General features: G+C 38.5%; 1 protein-coding gene across 3 annotated transcripts in view; it reads right to left on the reverse strand.

Annotated features, from left to right (window-relative positions):
• Window positions 1-1228: 1228 nt before the first annotated feature.
• ATP8A1 (ATPase phospholipid transporting 8A1) overlaps window positions 1229-16653 on the reverse strand; it is a 216519-nt gene continuing 201094 nt past the window's right edge. For all 3 annotated transcript variants that reach the window (XM_045834000.1, XM_045833999.1, XM_045834001.1), the window contains 4 exons: window positions 15416-15504; window positions 14577-14669; window positions 6995-7086; window positions 1229-5798 (listed from right to left, as the gene is read on the reverse strand). In XM_045834000.1, coding sequence (XP_045689956.1) covers window positions 5701-5798; window positions 6995-7086; window positions 14577-14669; window positions 15416-15504 — 372 coding nt within the window. In that variant the 3' untranslated portion in view covers window positions 1229-5700. The remainder of the gene's footprint in view (window positions 5799-6994; window positions 7087-14576; window positions 14670-15415; window positions 15505-16653) is intronic.

Consider the following 16653-nt stretch of genomic DNA (forward strand, 5'->3'; position numbering starts at 1 on the left):
TCAATTATTAATGGCTAAAATTGACCATGTTCTCATAAACTTAAAAGAATTTGGTGGGTTTAGATACCCTAAGAAATTTACCCTACTTGAAAGATGGCACCATGAGTTAGCTGTTGAACTGTGGGCTGATTTAAATATCAAAGGGGGACAATCCTGGAAGGCTTCTCTGACCAAAGAATCAAACATAATAATTTCATTTAAATTATTCCTTTTTAGTAGTTAATTATAAAAAATATAAAAACAAAAACAAACTAAGCAAACAACTAGAACAGGAATAGAATCACAGAAATGGAGATCATATGGAGGGTTATCAGTGGGGAGGGGAAGGAGGGGGAAAAGGTACAGGGAATAAGAAACATAAATGGAGCCCTGGCTGGCATAGCTCAGTGGATTGAGCACGGGCTGCGAACCAAGTGTTGCAGGTTTGATTCCCAGCCAGGGTACATGCCTGGGTTGCAGGCCATGACCCCCAGCAACCGCACATTGATGTTTCTCTCTCTCTCTCCCTCCCTTCCCTCTCTAAAAATAAATAAATAAAATCTTAAAAAAAAAAAGAATGCCTGTTCCAGCCTCAGGCAGAAGACTGGATATATATATATATATATATATATATATATATATATATATATATATATATATATATAGAAAAGAAACATAAATGGTAGGTACAAAATAGACACGGGGAGGTTAGGAATAGTTTTGGAAATGGATAAGTCAAAGAACTTACATCTATGACCCATAGACATGAACTAAGGGCGAGGAATACTGGAAGGAAGGAAGGAAGGAGAAAGGGAAGGAGGGAGGGGGGTGCAGGGTGGAGGGGGATAAAGGGGAGAAAAAATGGGACAACTGTAATAGCATAATCAATAAAATATACTTTAAAAAATTATCCTTCTTGCTATACTAGAGTCAATAATTCCACTTCATGCTTGATTTAGCTGAGTAAAAATGAGGGGTTATTTTATATATCACTGGGATTATAAACAAAATATGTTAATAATGCCATTAAATAGATATACCTTCTCAGGTTATATAGTATAGTTCCATGGATTGGAAGTTTTATAAACAATACAGTTTCTAAAACTAGCAATTAAAACTAACAATTTTCTTTATGTAATGGTAAAGTTTATTTCATTTTAAATAACAATTAGAGGACAAAATGTTTAAAATTTGCAGTTTAAAACATGCACATTCACAGAAGGCCAAGGACACAGAACGCCGCACCGAGTTGGATATTACTCAACTTTAATAACTATTTACAAAACACAGTGCATTGAACATCGAGATGAACAGACCTGAGAGAACTACTACAGTCACAGACTCAGCACTCTCCACTCATGCAGCTTCACGATTCTACAGCAGTTTCAGCGGAATGGTTTTTCATGGAGCTGAAAACACTATTTTATCTTGAATGCAAACTGCAGTTTCCCATAGTACAATAGCTGCCTTCCAAGGCTGCTTTTTTTAAAATAACCTAATAAACTTGAAAATGTGAAAAATGAAGTTTCAAGTAGTAAAACAAACAACAAACAGTATTTACTGCATTTATGGCTTCTATTCTAGAACCATGAGATGTAGAAATATTTACTTCTTTAATATTCCACTCACATCTTTGCAAGAGGAGATTTACCTAGGGAAAGTTGCTGTTAATTCAAAGTAAGCAAGTATGAACTCTAGCTTTTTTCCTACTTAAGGGAGATTTATTTGCTGAGAAGTTCTGTGAGTTTTATTAAGAAAAATTCTCAGAGGTAAGCTAAACAAAAGTTTCAATTAAATTTGTTCAAATTTGTTTGTAAAATAATTTACTTATTAAACAAAAGTTGTGCAGAGGACCAGTTAATTTGTCCACTGAATATTAAATTCCAGGTAAGCCATGATAGAATTTTAAAAGGCAAAATAAACATCAAGATTTACAGCAATAGCCATGCATTGGCCTGGACCACTTTAAATATGAATTCATGCAAACCACAAGCCTATCAAAAACACAGTTGCTCTCCTACAGAAAATAAATCGAGATGGAAAATGGAAAACATTTATTTCCTTTCCTTCAACATTTAACTTACATTCCACTTTAATATCTGTTGAAGGTTAATTAAAATGCAGCAAAGTATAACTAAGTTTCACAAGTGACTGCAGTCATTTTAATGTGAGAACAATCAGACTATGGTCTCTTTAAGAGGCATTATAGACATAGTCATCATTCAAAAGCATTACTTAGGTAACAGACCGCATGGTGTTACATTGAATAATTGATAGAAAGGATTCACAGGCTTGGCCTGTATGACTGAATGGGGTGGGCCTTTTCTCAGTAAATTCTGTAGATGATGATTATGAGAGTATAGACTTATTTGATAATATGCTTTAAAACTGGGAACTGTCAAAGGTCATCTGCACAAAAATAAACACTAATGATTATTCAGGTTTCGTAATACTGACATTGTTATAGATAATTTGAAAACTATAAACATACAATCTATGACTTTCCGACTACCATTCCTTTCCTGAAAGAACGTCGGAAATGACAGACTACAGGTGAGGGACAGCGTGCAAAATGCTCCGCCCACTATCATGTGACACGCATCTTGGACATTTAGAAGGCTGAATTGCAAAATTAAAACATAAAATGTAACAATCAGAATAAATGCTGATTTCTTGAATTCATTTTTCCCCTCTGGAAATTTAGAGGAATCATTGATTCCATTTAATGACCATACAATTTATGTAAATGGCTGATATTGTGGAGCTGAATACACATTCACCTGACTTGATTAGAAGTCTTCCATTAGCTTTGCAACACTGCTGAGGCGGGCTTACATCAGACAGAGCGGGGCGTTGGAGGGTGGGCAGCACATACACCATTTCAAATTTACTACATTCCTGAGAAATACCATTTTCCTGCTAACAATTTCTACCATATAGCATCTTTCTGGGTGTGAAACACCAATATATTTTCATATGTTATATAAAACATTTAGAAAGTTCAGGCACAATGTCACTGTGTCCTATTCAACATTAATGAAGCGACTCCCAGCTTTTCCATGCAAAACAAATGAGGATTTTCTGCTGTAAGTGGTATTTTCTGAATTGTAAACATTGTAAAGCAGTGGTGTTAGCAATACCATTAATTGAAGAGTACATGTCCTTTATTTCAGAAAATACTTGTGGAAAGTCACTTCACTGTTTATTGGAATCCTGGTAAAACTGTTTCATTTTTTTCTCCTTGGGAAGGTTGAAAAATCAGAGGGTTTTCTCTAATTTAACACCATCAAGTCACTGCCTTGCAATCTTTAAGTTCTGCCACGGCGATCACTCCCTGATGCCCATCCCCCACTCCCACCAAAGAAGTGAAGAAATTGACTTAATATTGATCATTCAAGTAGAGAGCCACGGGGCAAAAAACCCCCCCATAAATTAGTCATATTTCCAATCCTGATTCAATACATTATTAACCATGAACATTCCACTCACGTTGATGAGCTCCATAGAAACAATCCATGTTTCAAGATAAAATAAAACTTTTAGTTTTCTTAAGTCATAAAATGCAGTTGTATTACAGTCATCCTATTTTGCTATTGAAGTTTTGGAGAAAAATGTCCCTGGTGAGGTGAGGGCAAGTGGAAGCAACTGTTGTCTGTATCTGCCATTAGGTTTTCTCTGGAGGGAGGCAGGTCATTCTTGTTTTTTAGTTTTTGTGGTTTAACCGTAACCATCACCACTGGGAAGCCCAGGAAAGCCACTCTAAATATCCACTCGGTAGACAGGTCAAGTCTGTGACTTTGGAATTCTGAAGATGAGCTTACACCTGTGGTCTTGTGAGATGTTTTGATTCACAATCTCTTAATCTGAACCCCAAAAGGCAAGGGTCTGGGAAGTGAAGTATGTCAACTCCTTGCCCCTTTTAGGTTAGAATTACGTGTGTGTTATAACCTCTCTTATTTGTAGAAAATGTGGGAGGCGTGCTTGTAACCAAATAGCTAAAAACACTGAGAAGGAAATGATGTATAGCCTCATTTTAAATCTAGATTGAGAAAAAGGGCAAAGAGAATGTGAAATTATTAACCTCAAGGAGTGATTTGGAAAAAATCACCTCTCAGTTCTAGTTGACTTTATTTTAAAGAGGAACTTCTATCCATTTTGCTGGTAAGTCCACTTAAAGGCAAACAGGCTTTTGAATAAAAGGCAAAAAGTTTGCTTCAATCTCTGAAGTGTATCTGAAATCTAGTACTCCTTTTTATTTTTTCCTAAATGAAAGCATTATTTTAAAAATAGTGTAGAAAACTGGTTGTGGTTTCAAAACAGCCCCTTCACCGTTTATTGTTGGTAGCAAAACAGGCATTTTTAGATGTCTTGAAAATGCAGAAAATAATCAAACTGAACATACAGTTTAAAGCATATTAATGGAACCAACTCACGATGAAAAGTGTTCTTTGACCGTAAAGTCATAGGCTTTCTGAATACAATAGGTATTTTTTAAATGGGGAAAATGTACTATTTATTTGTTCCAATTAGCAGTATGTGACTGATTTTGGCAGCTGCTTGACAAGTGAACTGTGAAGTAATTCTCAGTCGTAAGTAGAGGGCGGTCAGCATAACACAGGGCGTGCTACATAAGACAGCAGGCATCTCTAGTGGGAACGAACAGGGAGAATCGAAACACAGTACAGAAGCCCATGCATTTACCCAACAGGATGTTTCAAACACCTCAACAGACAGGAGCATTAGAAATGCCACATGAATAGGTAAGCATATTTTTCTTAAGAGAGAAAACTTTAAGACAAAATGACATCACTCAATCTACAGCAGAAGCTGGATCTTTAGAAAAATCTAAATGACGATGAAACCTCATTAGAAATGACTGAGACATACAGTTTTAAAAATCAGTATCGTAACGACAGAATCACATCACCACATGTGTCCTCTAACTTGACACATAAAGACGACAAACAAGTGAGAAGCATTTGTAAGGCCAAAGGTGCAACATCACAGATTTTAGTAGCAAATGCCTTGAAATACTCATTTTTTTTGTTTGCAAATCAGTCTTATATTTGAAAAGTCAAGCATGCAGATCTCATAGCAGAATTGGAGGTAAACTTTCTCTCAAATTTCTGGGCAAATGACTACTGAATGAAAAATACATTTATTTAACTTCTTTGGCAAACATTTATCAAGATAATTTTTGACACAAACACTTATTCATGTCTTGTTTAGGAATTTTTCTCAGTAAGTTGAGTCAGTTCCTTAAGAATGCTGGTTTTCTTTTTTGTCAGCATATTCTGAAATCTAAGTCTGGATATCAAGAGTCCTGTTCACTTATTCCCATTTTAGAGTTTTTTTTTTTAATGGTTGGTCACCTTGTGGTACATCCACTAAATTGACAGTTGCAGCCCCAGAGTAACAGCTTAAGAATACTGACCTATTCTCCATTTAAGAAAGCACTCTGGCAAGATACAAGGTCATTTCCAATTTCTGTTTACAAAGGCTTAGCAAAAACTTTGAAAAATCTGAAAGAGATGGTGTTACAGTAGAGTCGCACAGTGCTTATGTCTATAATATACATGAATCTGAATGTCAGTCAAGGACGCGAGCTCAGATCCACCCTCTGCCTCCATGGACCAGGCTGGGACTGGTCGGCGGGTTCCGGTGGAGACGTGGGAGCTCTCCTCAGAGACGCAGCAGGGCCTGCTCGGCGGCCCCTCCCCATCACCATTCATCAGGTCTCTGCTTTGTGGTATCATAGGCCCTAATCACTTCTGACTGCGAGACGATTCCATTTTCATCTTGAGAGAAAGCATACCCGTCTGCAAGTTAAAGATAAAGTAGAAAGGATCATCATGAAGTCACTGGGAATCTCGGCTCCTCTGAGTTCTGAGTGCTCATTTTCTAACTTGGCACACTCATGCATTCCCCGCCACCCCCCACCCTCCGAACCATGAAGACACTCATTTTTAATGTTGGGAAAAAACACAGAGTCGAGCATGCAAAATGAAGAGGGGGATGGACGACTGGCTTAGATTCTCCAAGTTCTGCTCCCTAGACGAACGAGCAGGCACTCCCAACCCCTCGCAATTCTCCGTTCAGCATCCCAGGGCCAACCCATCTAGTTTTTGCATCCCGGCTACCGGAGGGGCTGGGGGGGCCTAGCCAAGTGGGCACATGAGTGCCTGCACAGATCAGGTAGATGAGAGGGAAGGAGGAATAAAAGCGAAGAGAGAAGCACCCATAACTACGGATGGTGGGAAACAGTCTCCTTCCCTCAGACAAGACTCTGCCTGGCTTTGGGCAACTGACAAAGAAACTCGCTCAAGCCCCAGCAGGGTTGGCGGGGGCCTATGGACGAGAAATGGCCCCCAAGGGGATCACATCGTGAGGAAAGGCCCCTTGAAGTATAAAGAGCAAAAGCATTAAACACGAGTATATACAAGTGAAAATAAATTGTATGTGGAAACAACATGAAACAAAAGATATATTACTAACACAAACACATTTACTAGTGGGCTTTATATATTATATTCTTTTTTAGATCCTTGAAATGTTAACAGGGCATGATACCTAGTAATTTGTTACAACTCTAAATGTTCATAAATATTTTCAAAGGGGGAAATATATGTTTCATTGTTCTGCATGAAAGCTGAAAAGGCTATTGCAAAGTTATTCAAGTAGAAAAGATAATACAGAGAGAGCTTTTAAGACTTCAGATTTATTTTACCGGTTCTTTTTAAGATTTAAGGAAGCAAGGGGCATGTGGGAATATTTTTCTTTAAATGAAAGCTGCAAAAATGTTACAGTGCTCTATCTCCTCTGCTAAATGTGAGAGGATTGAGGTTAAAGGACTCTCTAAACATTTGTTATTCATATAACATGCTGCAAAAGATGCAAAAGTGGTTTCAGGTGCTAATTTTAAATAGTTCAACATCCCTAAAGTCAAAGTGCTGTTCTCATGAATGCCATGAAGTAATGGTAGAACTTTTACAGAAGTAAGAGGTCAGGGACTTACGGAGCAGGTTTTGTTGCAGTGATTCAGACCGGTACAGATTGACGTGGTTCTTCTTAAAGACGTTCTTGAGCAGTTGCGCCCTCTCGGTGAGGCTGCGGAGCAGGTGCGAACGTGAGAAGTGAATGATAAGCTCAGCAGAGACCCCCGTGTGCCCACAGGACCACCAGAGAGGCTCAGACTCAGACAAAAGACCGCCCGAGAAATCTGTAGTCTGCTGATTTCTTTTTTACCCCATTTTCTCAGATAATGGGATTTTGAGAGTTTAGATGCAGGACTATTTTGCCCCCAATAATCCAGTCAAAAGACTTCCCCACACCCCAGTTATGTTACAGTGAAATGGAGCTATAGAACCTGCACGATACAATTAATAAGAAATAAAAAAAGTCTTCCAGTAGTTTATTAGCTTCTAAAATCTTAGTTGACTTACTGTGTATATTTTAAGCCTGTAATTTTTAGAATTAAAAAAAATCATTATATCTTTTTCCTGTTTTAAATATATTTTGGTGCACAGTATTTTTTTTGTTATGTAAAGAAATCCTAGAAATTACACAAAGAAGAAATTTCATAGACTTTTTAATTAGAAAAATTCCATTACCACTAATATGGTATGAAATATGTCCCTTAGTTTCATTTTAAAATAAAAGAACTATTTGCAGAAAGTAATTATAGAGGTAAAATATGACAGCACAATATTTATTTTTCAATAAATGTTTAGAATAATCTTTTCCACAGGAACAACTTCATGTGATTAATTATGTAACTTCCAAAAGCACACTGTCAGAAATAATGCACCTATTTTTTTCTCACTACATGCAGAACTGCCTTATACAGTAGGGAACTCCAATACTGGCTGAATTTGAATGATAATTCTGAAGTGCTTTTTGAAACACCATCAATTCTCCCAATCATGCCGTTTCTCTACTGGCTGATTTCTCAAGCCTTGCTTTGATATCAAAGAACATAATAAGCATGAAGAGCTAATAAGTAATCTATATGCGTTGCAGCAGATGTTTATACAACTTTGTTTTAATCACTGGAACTAACTCAGCTGAAAATTTTCCATCTTGTATTTTCCCCACTATAAAAGCTCTGGTTAAACTGCTGTAAGTTATGCGAGGTCAGTATTTTGCCAGTGATTCTGAGACCCTGACATGGAAGGATTTTTATCACACGGAAAAGAGAGGAAGGGTCCTCTGCAAAATGAACTTGTAATTATACAAATATTTAGGCTTTGGATAAAGTAAAATATTTAGAAATGTTGACATTTGTAGTAATCTTCCACACATATTTTTTAAAGTCTAGGGATGTTAACTGGTAGTTATTAGACATACTTTATTGTCACTGGGAATTAGCTACATTAAGGCAAGAAAGCTAATTCATCTAAAACTCCAGTGGTTTTGCAAATATTTGTAAAACCTGTTTTTGCCAGTGAAATAAACAGATTTAAGGGGAAGGAAAAGGGGCCATTTTTACAGTCACTTTAAAAAAAAATTTACTAACATTACAGCCCCGGGACCCTGAGGGGCATTAAAATATGTAACTGCTTTGGGGCACTGGGCAGCTTTAGCAGCAGGTGGTCAGATTTTGTTTGCAGAGCCTCAGCGGCTGGGGTGCTGGGAGGTAAAATGGAAATGACTACATTAGACCACAAGATCGTAATGCATCATTATAGAGCTGCCTCTTCCCAAAATATGTTTTCCAGGTTTCAGGCTGGCCTTTCTAGATGCATAATACTCAAACATGGCAACGCCGGAGTGTTAAGAAGGCAGACAGGAGAATTTTGTTTTTCATATTACGGTAATTTACCTACCTAAGATAATGCAATTTTGTTTGGTAACATTTTCATATAAGGCTACACTGAATTTTGTTCAGCTCTTATATGAAGCTCATGTTTAGTGTTCCAAAACAAAAACAAACAAACAACCCCCCACTTCCCCCGAATAAAAAAGCACTAAGAAAGTCTTTTTTTTGGGAAAGGAGCATATTACTGTGGAAAAAGCACAGGCTTTGCAGACTGACTTTGGTTTAATTCTGAGTCTGTTACTTATTAGCAGGGCCACCTTAGGCAAACCCTACTCAAGCATCCTCTGTACAACAGGGGGACAGTCCCCACCCCTCAGGCCATGGCACGGCATCCGGCACAGTGACGGGCACTTAGAAAGCACTCCACAAATGCTCTGCCCCTCACCACTCCCCGGATCCGCAAGAACTTAACTATAAAAAATCAACAAGAACAGAGATCATCACCGAACAAAAGATGCTTTGTGAGGAACACCTCTGATGCCTTGGTTTTTATTCAACACCAGATGGCTATTGCTACATGAGTTTAATTTATGATACGCCTATTCCACTTCCTTAGGAGCAAACTAGGAGGTGGTGTTTTTTCTTTCTTTCTCTTAGTTACCTATTACTTTAGTTCTTACGGAGCAGGGTCCCTCTAGAGAACATAAATGTCACTCATAGGCAGATGCTTAATAAACAGTGATGATGAGTTCTATTTTTCTAGTGTTATCCTACCTTAATTAGGGAACTGCTCATTAGGTTGAAATAATGCAATTTTGTGCCGCTGATGTTTATGGATACTAATATTACTATCAAGTCGCATATTATAAAATATACTGGTACCACGTTAACCATTAATAGATGTGTTAAAAGTTCAGTTTTTGTTGAATGGCTGAACACAGTGTGAGAAGAAAGTCTCTAGGATCCCTTCTCAGAAAAAAACGCACCTTCTTCACAACTCTTAGTCAGTAGTTTCACTCAGGCTTGTGTGGTCTTTCATTTACATACCAAGCTATGCAAATTCTGAATTTGTTTAATGCGATTACATACATAACAACTACCACTTAATTACGTGACTTGATTTTCAAACCCACTACAATTTTGCAACTTAGGTACCCAGTGGAGGTGAGGTGGCAGGATACCATGTTTTAAAATGGTACTTCATTTTGGAACATTAAAAAATATAGGTAAAAACCATCACTTGCCCTGGAACATGTTGTCACAGGGTATTTTCAGTAACCCTTTAAGAGTGGCAAACTTGCATTTGTCTTTATATTAGGTTGTCAAGCTGTTTTGGTTGACTGGTTAAAACGGGTAAAATGGATCTCCTCTGGAAAGTAAATAACCTTTTGTTCACGGGCTGTTTTGGTGTGCAGCACGTGACAGCTGCCCCATGTGGGGCGGTATTATCGGTGGGGACGTAAACAATGAGTGTGTCCGGCCTGATCTCTGCCCTGGGAGAGAGAACATTTCATTGCTCTCTGCCTCTTCTTTGCAAATGCCGGCCAGGACCACGGTCACAGTGATGGGAGAAGGCTGGGGAAATGTTTGACGTGTCTGCCTCGCCTAAAGCCCAAGAAATTGGTGTAACACTGGCATGAAATCCAGAGAGAAAACGGAGAAATAGAGTTTCTTTTCTATTAGTTCTTCGGCAGTGTTATATTTGCTTTTTATCAGGATACACAACTCAGGAGAGACTGGGAGAGACCACCATCACCACCTAGATGGCCAAATTATGTGGTGTCCGTACTCTCCCACTCTCCTCTTTAAAGCCCAGACTATGGACCAGACAGAGGTCCGGGTGGGCAAAGTAGGGAGAAAGGAGCTGCAGACCCTGGGCTTCATCCTACTCAGCGATGGCTGGTGGTGATATCCTGGCTAATGTCTGCGGTGAGATATGAAAAATTATGAGTCTTGTTATCATATTTGCCTGTCTGTAGGATGTACTGCTTCATACGCATATAAAAAATATCCCCCAAATAACTGCCCTGTCTCCAAGGAACCCCGTGTCTACAACCCCTTATGTTAATCCTTTGGGTTTTGAATTTACATTTTTTTCAAGAGCAGGAAAGATGTTACATGCAATTTGTGGATATAATACCCTCAAGTGGGATCTGAGAGGCCCCCCAAATTAATATTTCTGCTATAAAATGTATAAACATTTACATTATAGAGAAAATAAATACCATTAATGTCCTTGTATTTATAGAACAAATGTTTTGTTTTTTTCAGGAAAGGTCTGCTATAAAGCTATGAGAAAAACTGATTTTTGACAAAAATTTTTTTTGGATTTTGGAATTGCAGAGGTTTCTGTGCCCTAGTGTTGGAGCATGTCCACGCAGAAGTTCCAGCAGAAACAGGGTCTCACTGACGGCCTTTCCTTATTTAAAAATAATTAGCCACCGCTACACCGTCATCAGGAGGGAGGTTTGCATTTATTCTGCCAGTACTTTAGGCTTAAATCAATTTCTACTACAACCCATGGCTCCAAAGCAGCATATTTAAAATGGTGAAATACACTTTCCCCCCAAAGTGTTGATGTGAAATTGGAATATATCTAATTTGTTGGATGATAATGGTAAGTGGCACACTATTTCCTCTACAAAGACTCATTATTTTAACTAAAATGTTTTAATTTTTGAGAGTGAGTAAAGATGAAAAATAAGTGATTGCACATATTGATCTGGATACCCAGCTTACGGGTTACAGTTTCTCTAGCAGAGTTCCATTCTATGTATAGCTTGACATCACAGCATCTCTTAGTGAAGATGAAAGCAAATTAGGGCTGATCAACTCGAACTGCATCATTCTCTGACAAAACATGTAAACCATCATTACTCTGGACATAACTAGTTTGGGAAGTGTAACCTGTGTATCAATAATTTTGTGTTCTTATGTATTCTATTTTTAAATAACTACCCACAGGTCAACCACCTGCTTACCACCTACTACTCTGTACTTTCATCCTTCCCTTCCCTTCCCTTCCCTTCCCTTCCCTCCCCTTCCCTTCCCTCCCCTTCCCTTCCCTTCCCTTCCCTTCCCTCCCCTCCCCTCCCCTCCCCTCCCCCTCCCCCTCCCCCTCCCCTCCCCCTCCCCTTCCCTCTCTTGACCATTCATTTATCCTTTCACCAAATGTTTGAGTCCTACTTCCCTCCCTCGCTCCCTCCCTCCCTTCCTTCCTTCCTTCCCTCCCTTGACATTCCTGGAACTGTGCTACGTGTTGGGTTGAGAGGACTAAGACAGAGGGTCTCTCCTTCAAGGAATTCAATCCAGCAGAAAACAAACAAATATAGGGGAGACAAACACATTGTAATATAGGTAATAAATATAAAAACAGAAGAGTAAACAAAGTACAGATTAAACAGAGTAGCAATTAATTGTATTTGTGAAAAGTTGAGGTAATTGCAGTGAACTGGGTTTTGAAGGCTAGGAATCAGACAGTCCACTCTGCACCAGGGTCCCAGCTTCCAGACAAGGGAACAGCATGGGCAGATAAATACTGGGAGGTATAAAAGAACACCGTGTTTTGGAACTAAAGGAAGTGTGCTACTGCTAAAACACAGAGAAATCACAATTTCCCCCTCTTTGAAAGTGTAGATAAAATCAGAGAACTTGAAAAAGTTTGACATTGATATCATTGTCCGGGATTTCTAAAATAATCCTGGCGGTAAAATCAATCCGACAGTTTCTTTCTGCCTTAGAATGCAATTAGTGTAGCACGAAGACTTCACCAACTAGTTTAGATTTTTCTCCTTTCCCAGATCTTTTTCCTCCCCCCTCCCCTAGTGATCACCTAGCAGGCAGACACTGGGCTGGGTGAACATCAGTGTCCTTTGATCACCAATGGGCAGCGGCAGCGACACGGGGTACGTGTTGTACCAGGGGCCCTTGCCTGTGGTATTCAGCTGACAGCCAACTCATTTCTGAGCTCTTGAGAAAAGCTGAAGAGCTATTTTAGGCAAATGAGCTGGGCTGGAGAGTTTACTCTATCTAGTGCATCTTCCATGCAGAGGTTGGAGGTCAGGTATGGCAGAATTCACTTCCTTCCTTTTAGACTCTCTTAATTTATTTCATGGGAGGGTCTACATACATCACAGACTTACCACATCTTTAGAATCTACAGGTCATCACATCAAACCCTCAGCCCGATTTATGAATTGACTCTGATTATCACTACAAACCATAAAAATTGAAAATCACATGGAGGGTCTTAATGTAAGTTTTATTAACTTACACATATGAGGAATTTACTCCATAGGTTAGTGACAAGGACCATCAGAGGACTTTCCCTAATAATTGTTAATAAATGGTTTTATTCACACTTTTGTGAACTAGAACTCTCAGCACCTCCTTTATGTAGCTAGGGTGAAAGAGAGAGGAAACATTTACTGAGGGGCTATTTATGCCAGGCCATTGTCAGAGCTGGAAACTTGTAGATGAAAGAACAGAGGCTGAGGGGAAGGCTGAGGGAGGAGGAGAATGTCTCTAATGCTGAAAACTGGTATTATCATCCCCATCACACGCACAGGCACACTGACTCAGAGAGGTCAAGAACTCTGTCGGGCTGCCTGTTAGGGCAGGCTGTTTGTGCTGCTCTAGCACGTTCTTGACAAGGTTGCACGAGGAGGCAGAACAGTGAACGGTTGGGAGCAAGGGTCTGAGAGTCCACGGACATGGGCTGAAGGCCCAGCTCTGTCACTTCTGACTTCGAGAACTGAGTCTCTCCTGGCCCCGGTTTCCCCATCTGAGGTAAGTGGAGGTGATGGATTTGTATGCCGTTGCTATAGGGACTCAGTGAGAGAGTGAACATGCAGTGACGAGTGTAGCACCTGGCTTGCAGTGAGTGCCCCACAGAAGCCAGTGCTAGTGTTTCCAGAGAGGCACAGCTGGGGGTGTGAGGGGCCCCTTAGGCCACGTGGAAGCAAGTGAGGCAGCCGCGGTCTCAGCCTATGTTCCCAGCCTGACACTCACTCCACTGGGTCACACAGAGAAACAACAGTGAGTCATGATGAAGGTGACACAGACCAGGGCAAAATATGTCTTACTGTTTAGACAAAACTTTAGCGTGTTTTAGTGTGATGGAAGAAAGGAATATAAACACCTGGCATTATCTTCATATTTATGGTTTATTACGGATGGCTCCAAATAATCTTACCTTTCTTTCTATAATGCTTTGTGAATTTAATGAATTTGATTAGCTTTCTAACCTCACTTTTTTGGAGGTGGTAGTGGGGAGGAAAGGACTGGGAAGACATTAAGTAAGTCCCTTCCCAATATATGTGACAGAGGCCCAGGTCAGTTCTTAATCACACACCGAGACACACGTGCAACTGCAGGGCGCTCCATCCTAAGTCAAGCTCTGATTTTCAGGACACACGACTGTGTTATGGGTACTGTTTGAGGCTGAAAGTCTTTTTCCCCCTTTCAGTTCAGTGACACGATACTATCTGTGACTTCCACTTATTTACTTCTCAGTAAGCACCTGACATTGAGCTATCTGCTTTATCGATGGTATTTTATTCAATTCTCACAACTAGCCCGAGGTAGGCGTCATCGTCCCCATTGTAGAGATGAGGAAACTGAGGCTCGGAAGCACTAAGCAACGTGGCTAAGGCCACACACAGCTCGGTGAAATGACAGATCCGACCCCAATCCATGTCTCTCTGATTCCCAAATCTGTCAACAACACGGCTGGCTCCTTGTAAACTGATAAAATACAAGTTTTACCACTGATTTCCAATCTCTAGTAAAAGGAAAACTGAAAGTTCATTTGGAAAAGACCACATTCAGTGTAGTTTACCTTTTTCCAAGCACGACTGCTCCTGGGTCTTGAGATTTTGCCTCTAGCTCCTGAACTTCATCTACTAATGTTTTAAAAGCGGTCCTCTTGATACTGCAAAAAAGAGTTTGCATGGAAATATTTGTGTGAAGACTAAAGACCTCACAAGACTGGTGCATTATCATGCTTCTAAAAACAAGAGTAACCAGAGTAGAAATAATAGTTCAAAAGAATATAAAAATTGCAATGATTTTGAGCATTAATATAATTAAAGAAACAATAGTCTTAAAGTAAATGGCTCAGGTTTATAGCATTAAAACTCTCATAGTTATTAAGTAAGCATCCTGTAACTAACTTTAATGGTACCACTTTTGTGGGAAGAGATAACATTTTCAAACTTATAATCCTTCAGTAAATTATTAAAGTTCTATAGTTCTATATTTTATATATGTTTAGAATCAGGCAAGCAAAAAAACCCTTCAATGTGTATTTATATATGTTTGGAATCAGGCAAACAAAAAGCTTCATTTCACAAGTATTGTTCATTAATAAGATATATGTATGTGTATTTGAAGAGAACAGAATTTTTCTTCTACCTTGACTGGGTTTTTCAGGGTAATTTCTAAGAATGTACTCTCTAATATTAACTGAAACTGCCTGCTTTACTTCTTATTCTGCCTTTTTAACTCATTTAGTTTTCTAGTTCTTCAATCACTCTTTTCTTCTTTATTTATGTAGAATACATGACTATCGCTGACTCCTATCCTGGAAACTTCCCATTCTCAGGTCGACGTTATGAGTAGAGAAATTGGTGGGCTGGCCCCCATCTGTGTTTTTGTGCACACGGCGGCCCCACTTACACCTTGCACGCCACGTCGAGCAGCAGGGACGCCACGGGGATGAAGAGCAGGCCCGTCCAGAAGACCCCAGAGCCGAACAGCATGGCTGCCTGAGAAAACCGCCAGAAACAGTGTGACTTTAAAAACCAACGAACACAGTATCCGTGTTTAGCTTTATAGCATTTTAAGTAAAATAATTTTAAGAATCTCATTCTGAAAGAGAGTATGATAACTCTAAATTTAAACTTGAGAAATTAAAAGCCAAATGTGTTAACCTATGTATATACTGCATTTATTTTTTTCCCTTTGAGTGTCTAATCTAGCAAGTTTCAGCATGTGGCAAGTCTTGTCATAATTTTATGTGATTAATTTTATCAATCTTTTTGAGAAAATTCAAATATGTTCTGGATTAAATTCTCTTACACAACATGTAAAATAAATCCTAACTAACTTTATTAATTTGCAAATAAAAATTAATTGCTTTTATAAAATATGACACAATATTAAAAATCATCTAGATAAATCATGAATATAGTATAATAAAATTAAGATACCTATAAAAATATTTTACTATTTTCACCTGGTATTATATATGATAATCTTAAATTTTGTTCAAAGATTTATATAACTTGTATTGCTACATTCTGTTACTGCTAAAGTCAACCCAAATATCTAGCATGTAAAACTCAAGTAGAAGTATATTAAAAATAGTTTTAATCATTATTTTGTATCAAATCCCAAATTGCTGTATCAGTTTTGGGTTGCAAAAAATGTTTCTACGATTACAAAATTAATAAATTCTATTGGTTATTTGCAATTATAATAAAATGTCCTTTATAATATAATAAGATTACACAGAACTTGAAAGGAATATGTCATACAATGAAACCAAAAGGAATATTTTGTTTCACTTCAAGTCGATTTGTTTACCAAGAACAAATTTGCAGTACATGTACTGTTATAACCCCATTAAAGTGTAGCCCACTAATGCGTGCATATTTACACTCTGCTAACAATCACAGACTTTTGTTTTTAACCACGTGTGGTTCAGGAATTAAAAATGATCTAGAGTTTAATTCTTACAGGCAGTTTCAGAATTATACACGAACACTCCTAATCAATCCTCATCACATAAAAATATTACGCATTTTAAATTATGTTTCAAATTACCTATTCATTTTGACTTTCAACTGAAAGCCAGGAACTGCTATTTAAATTTTTTTTACATGAACATGGGCTTCTCGATAGTGTCGGTTCAA

Source organism: Phyllostomus hastatus, unplaced genomic scaffold (genome assembly GCF_019186645.2).
Source record: "Phyllostomus hastatus isolate PE091 unplaced genomic scaffold, TTU_PhHast_1.1 phas_contig_196, whole genome shotgun sequence".
Taxonomy (NCBI): Eukaryota; Metazoa; Chordata; class Mammalia; order Chiroptera; family Phyllostomidae; genus Phyllostomus; species Phyllostomus hastatus.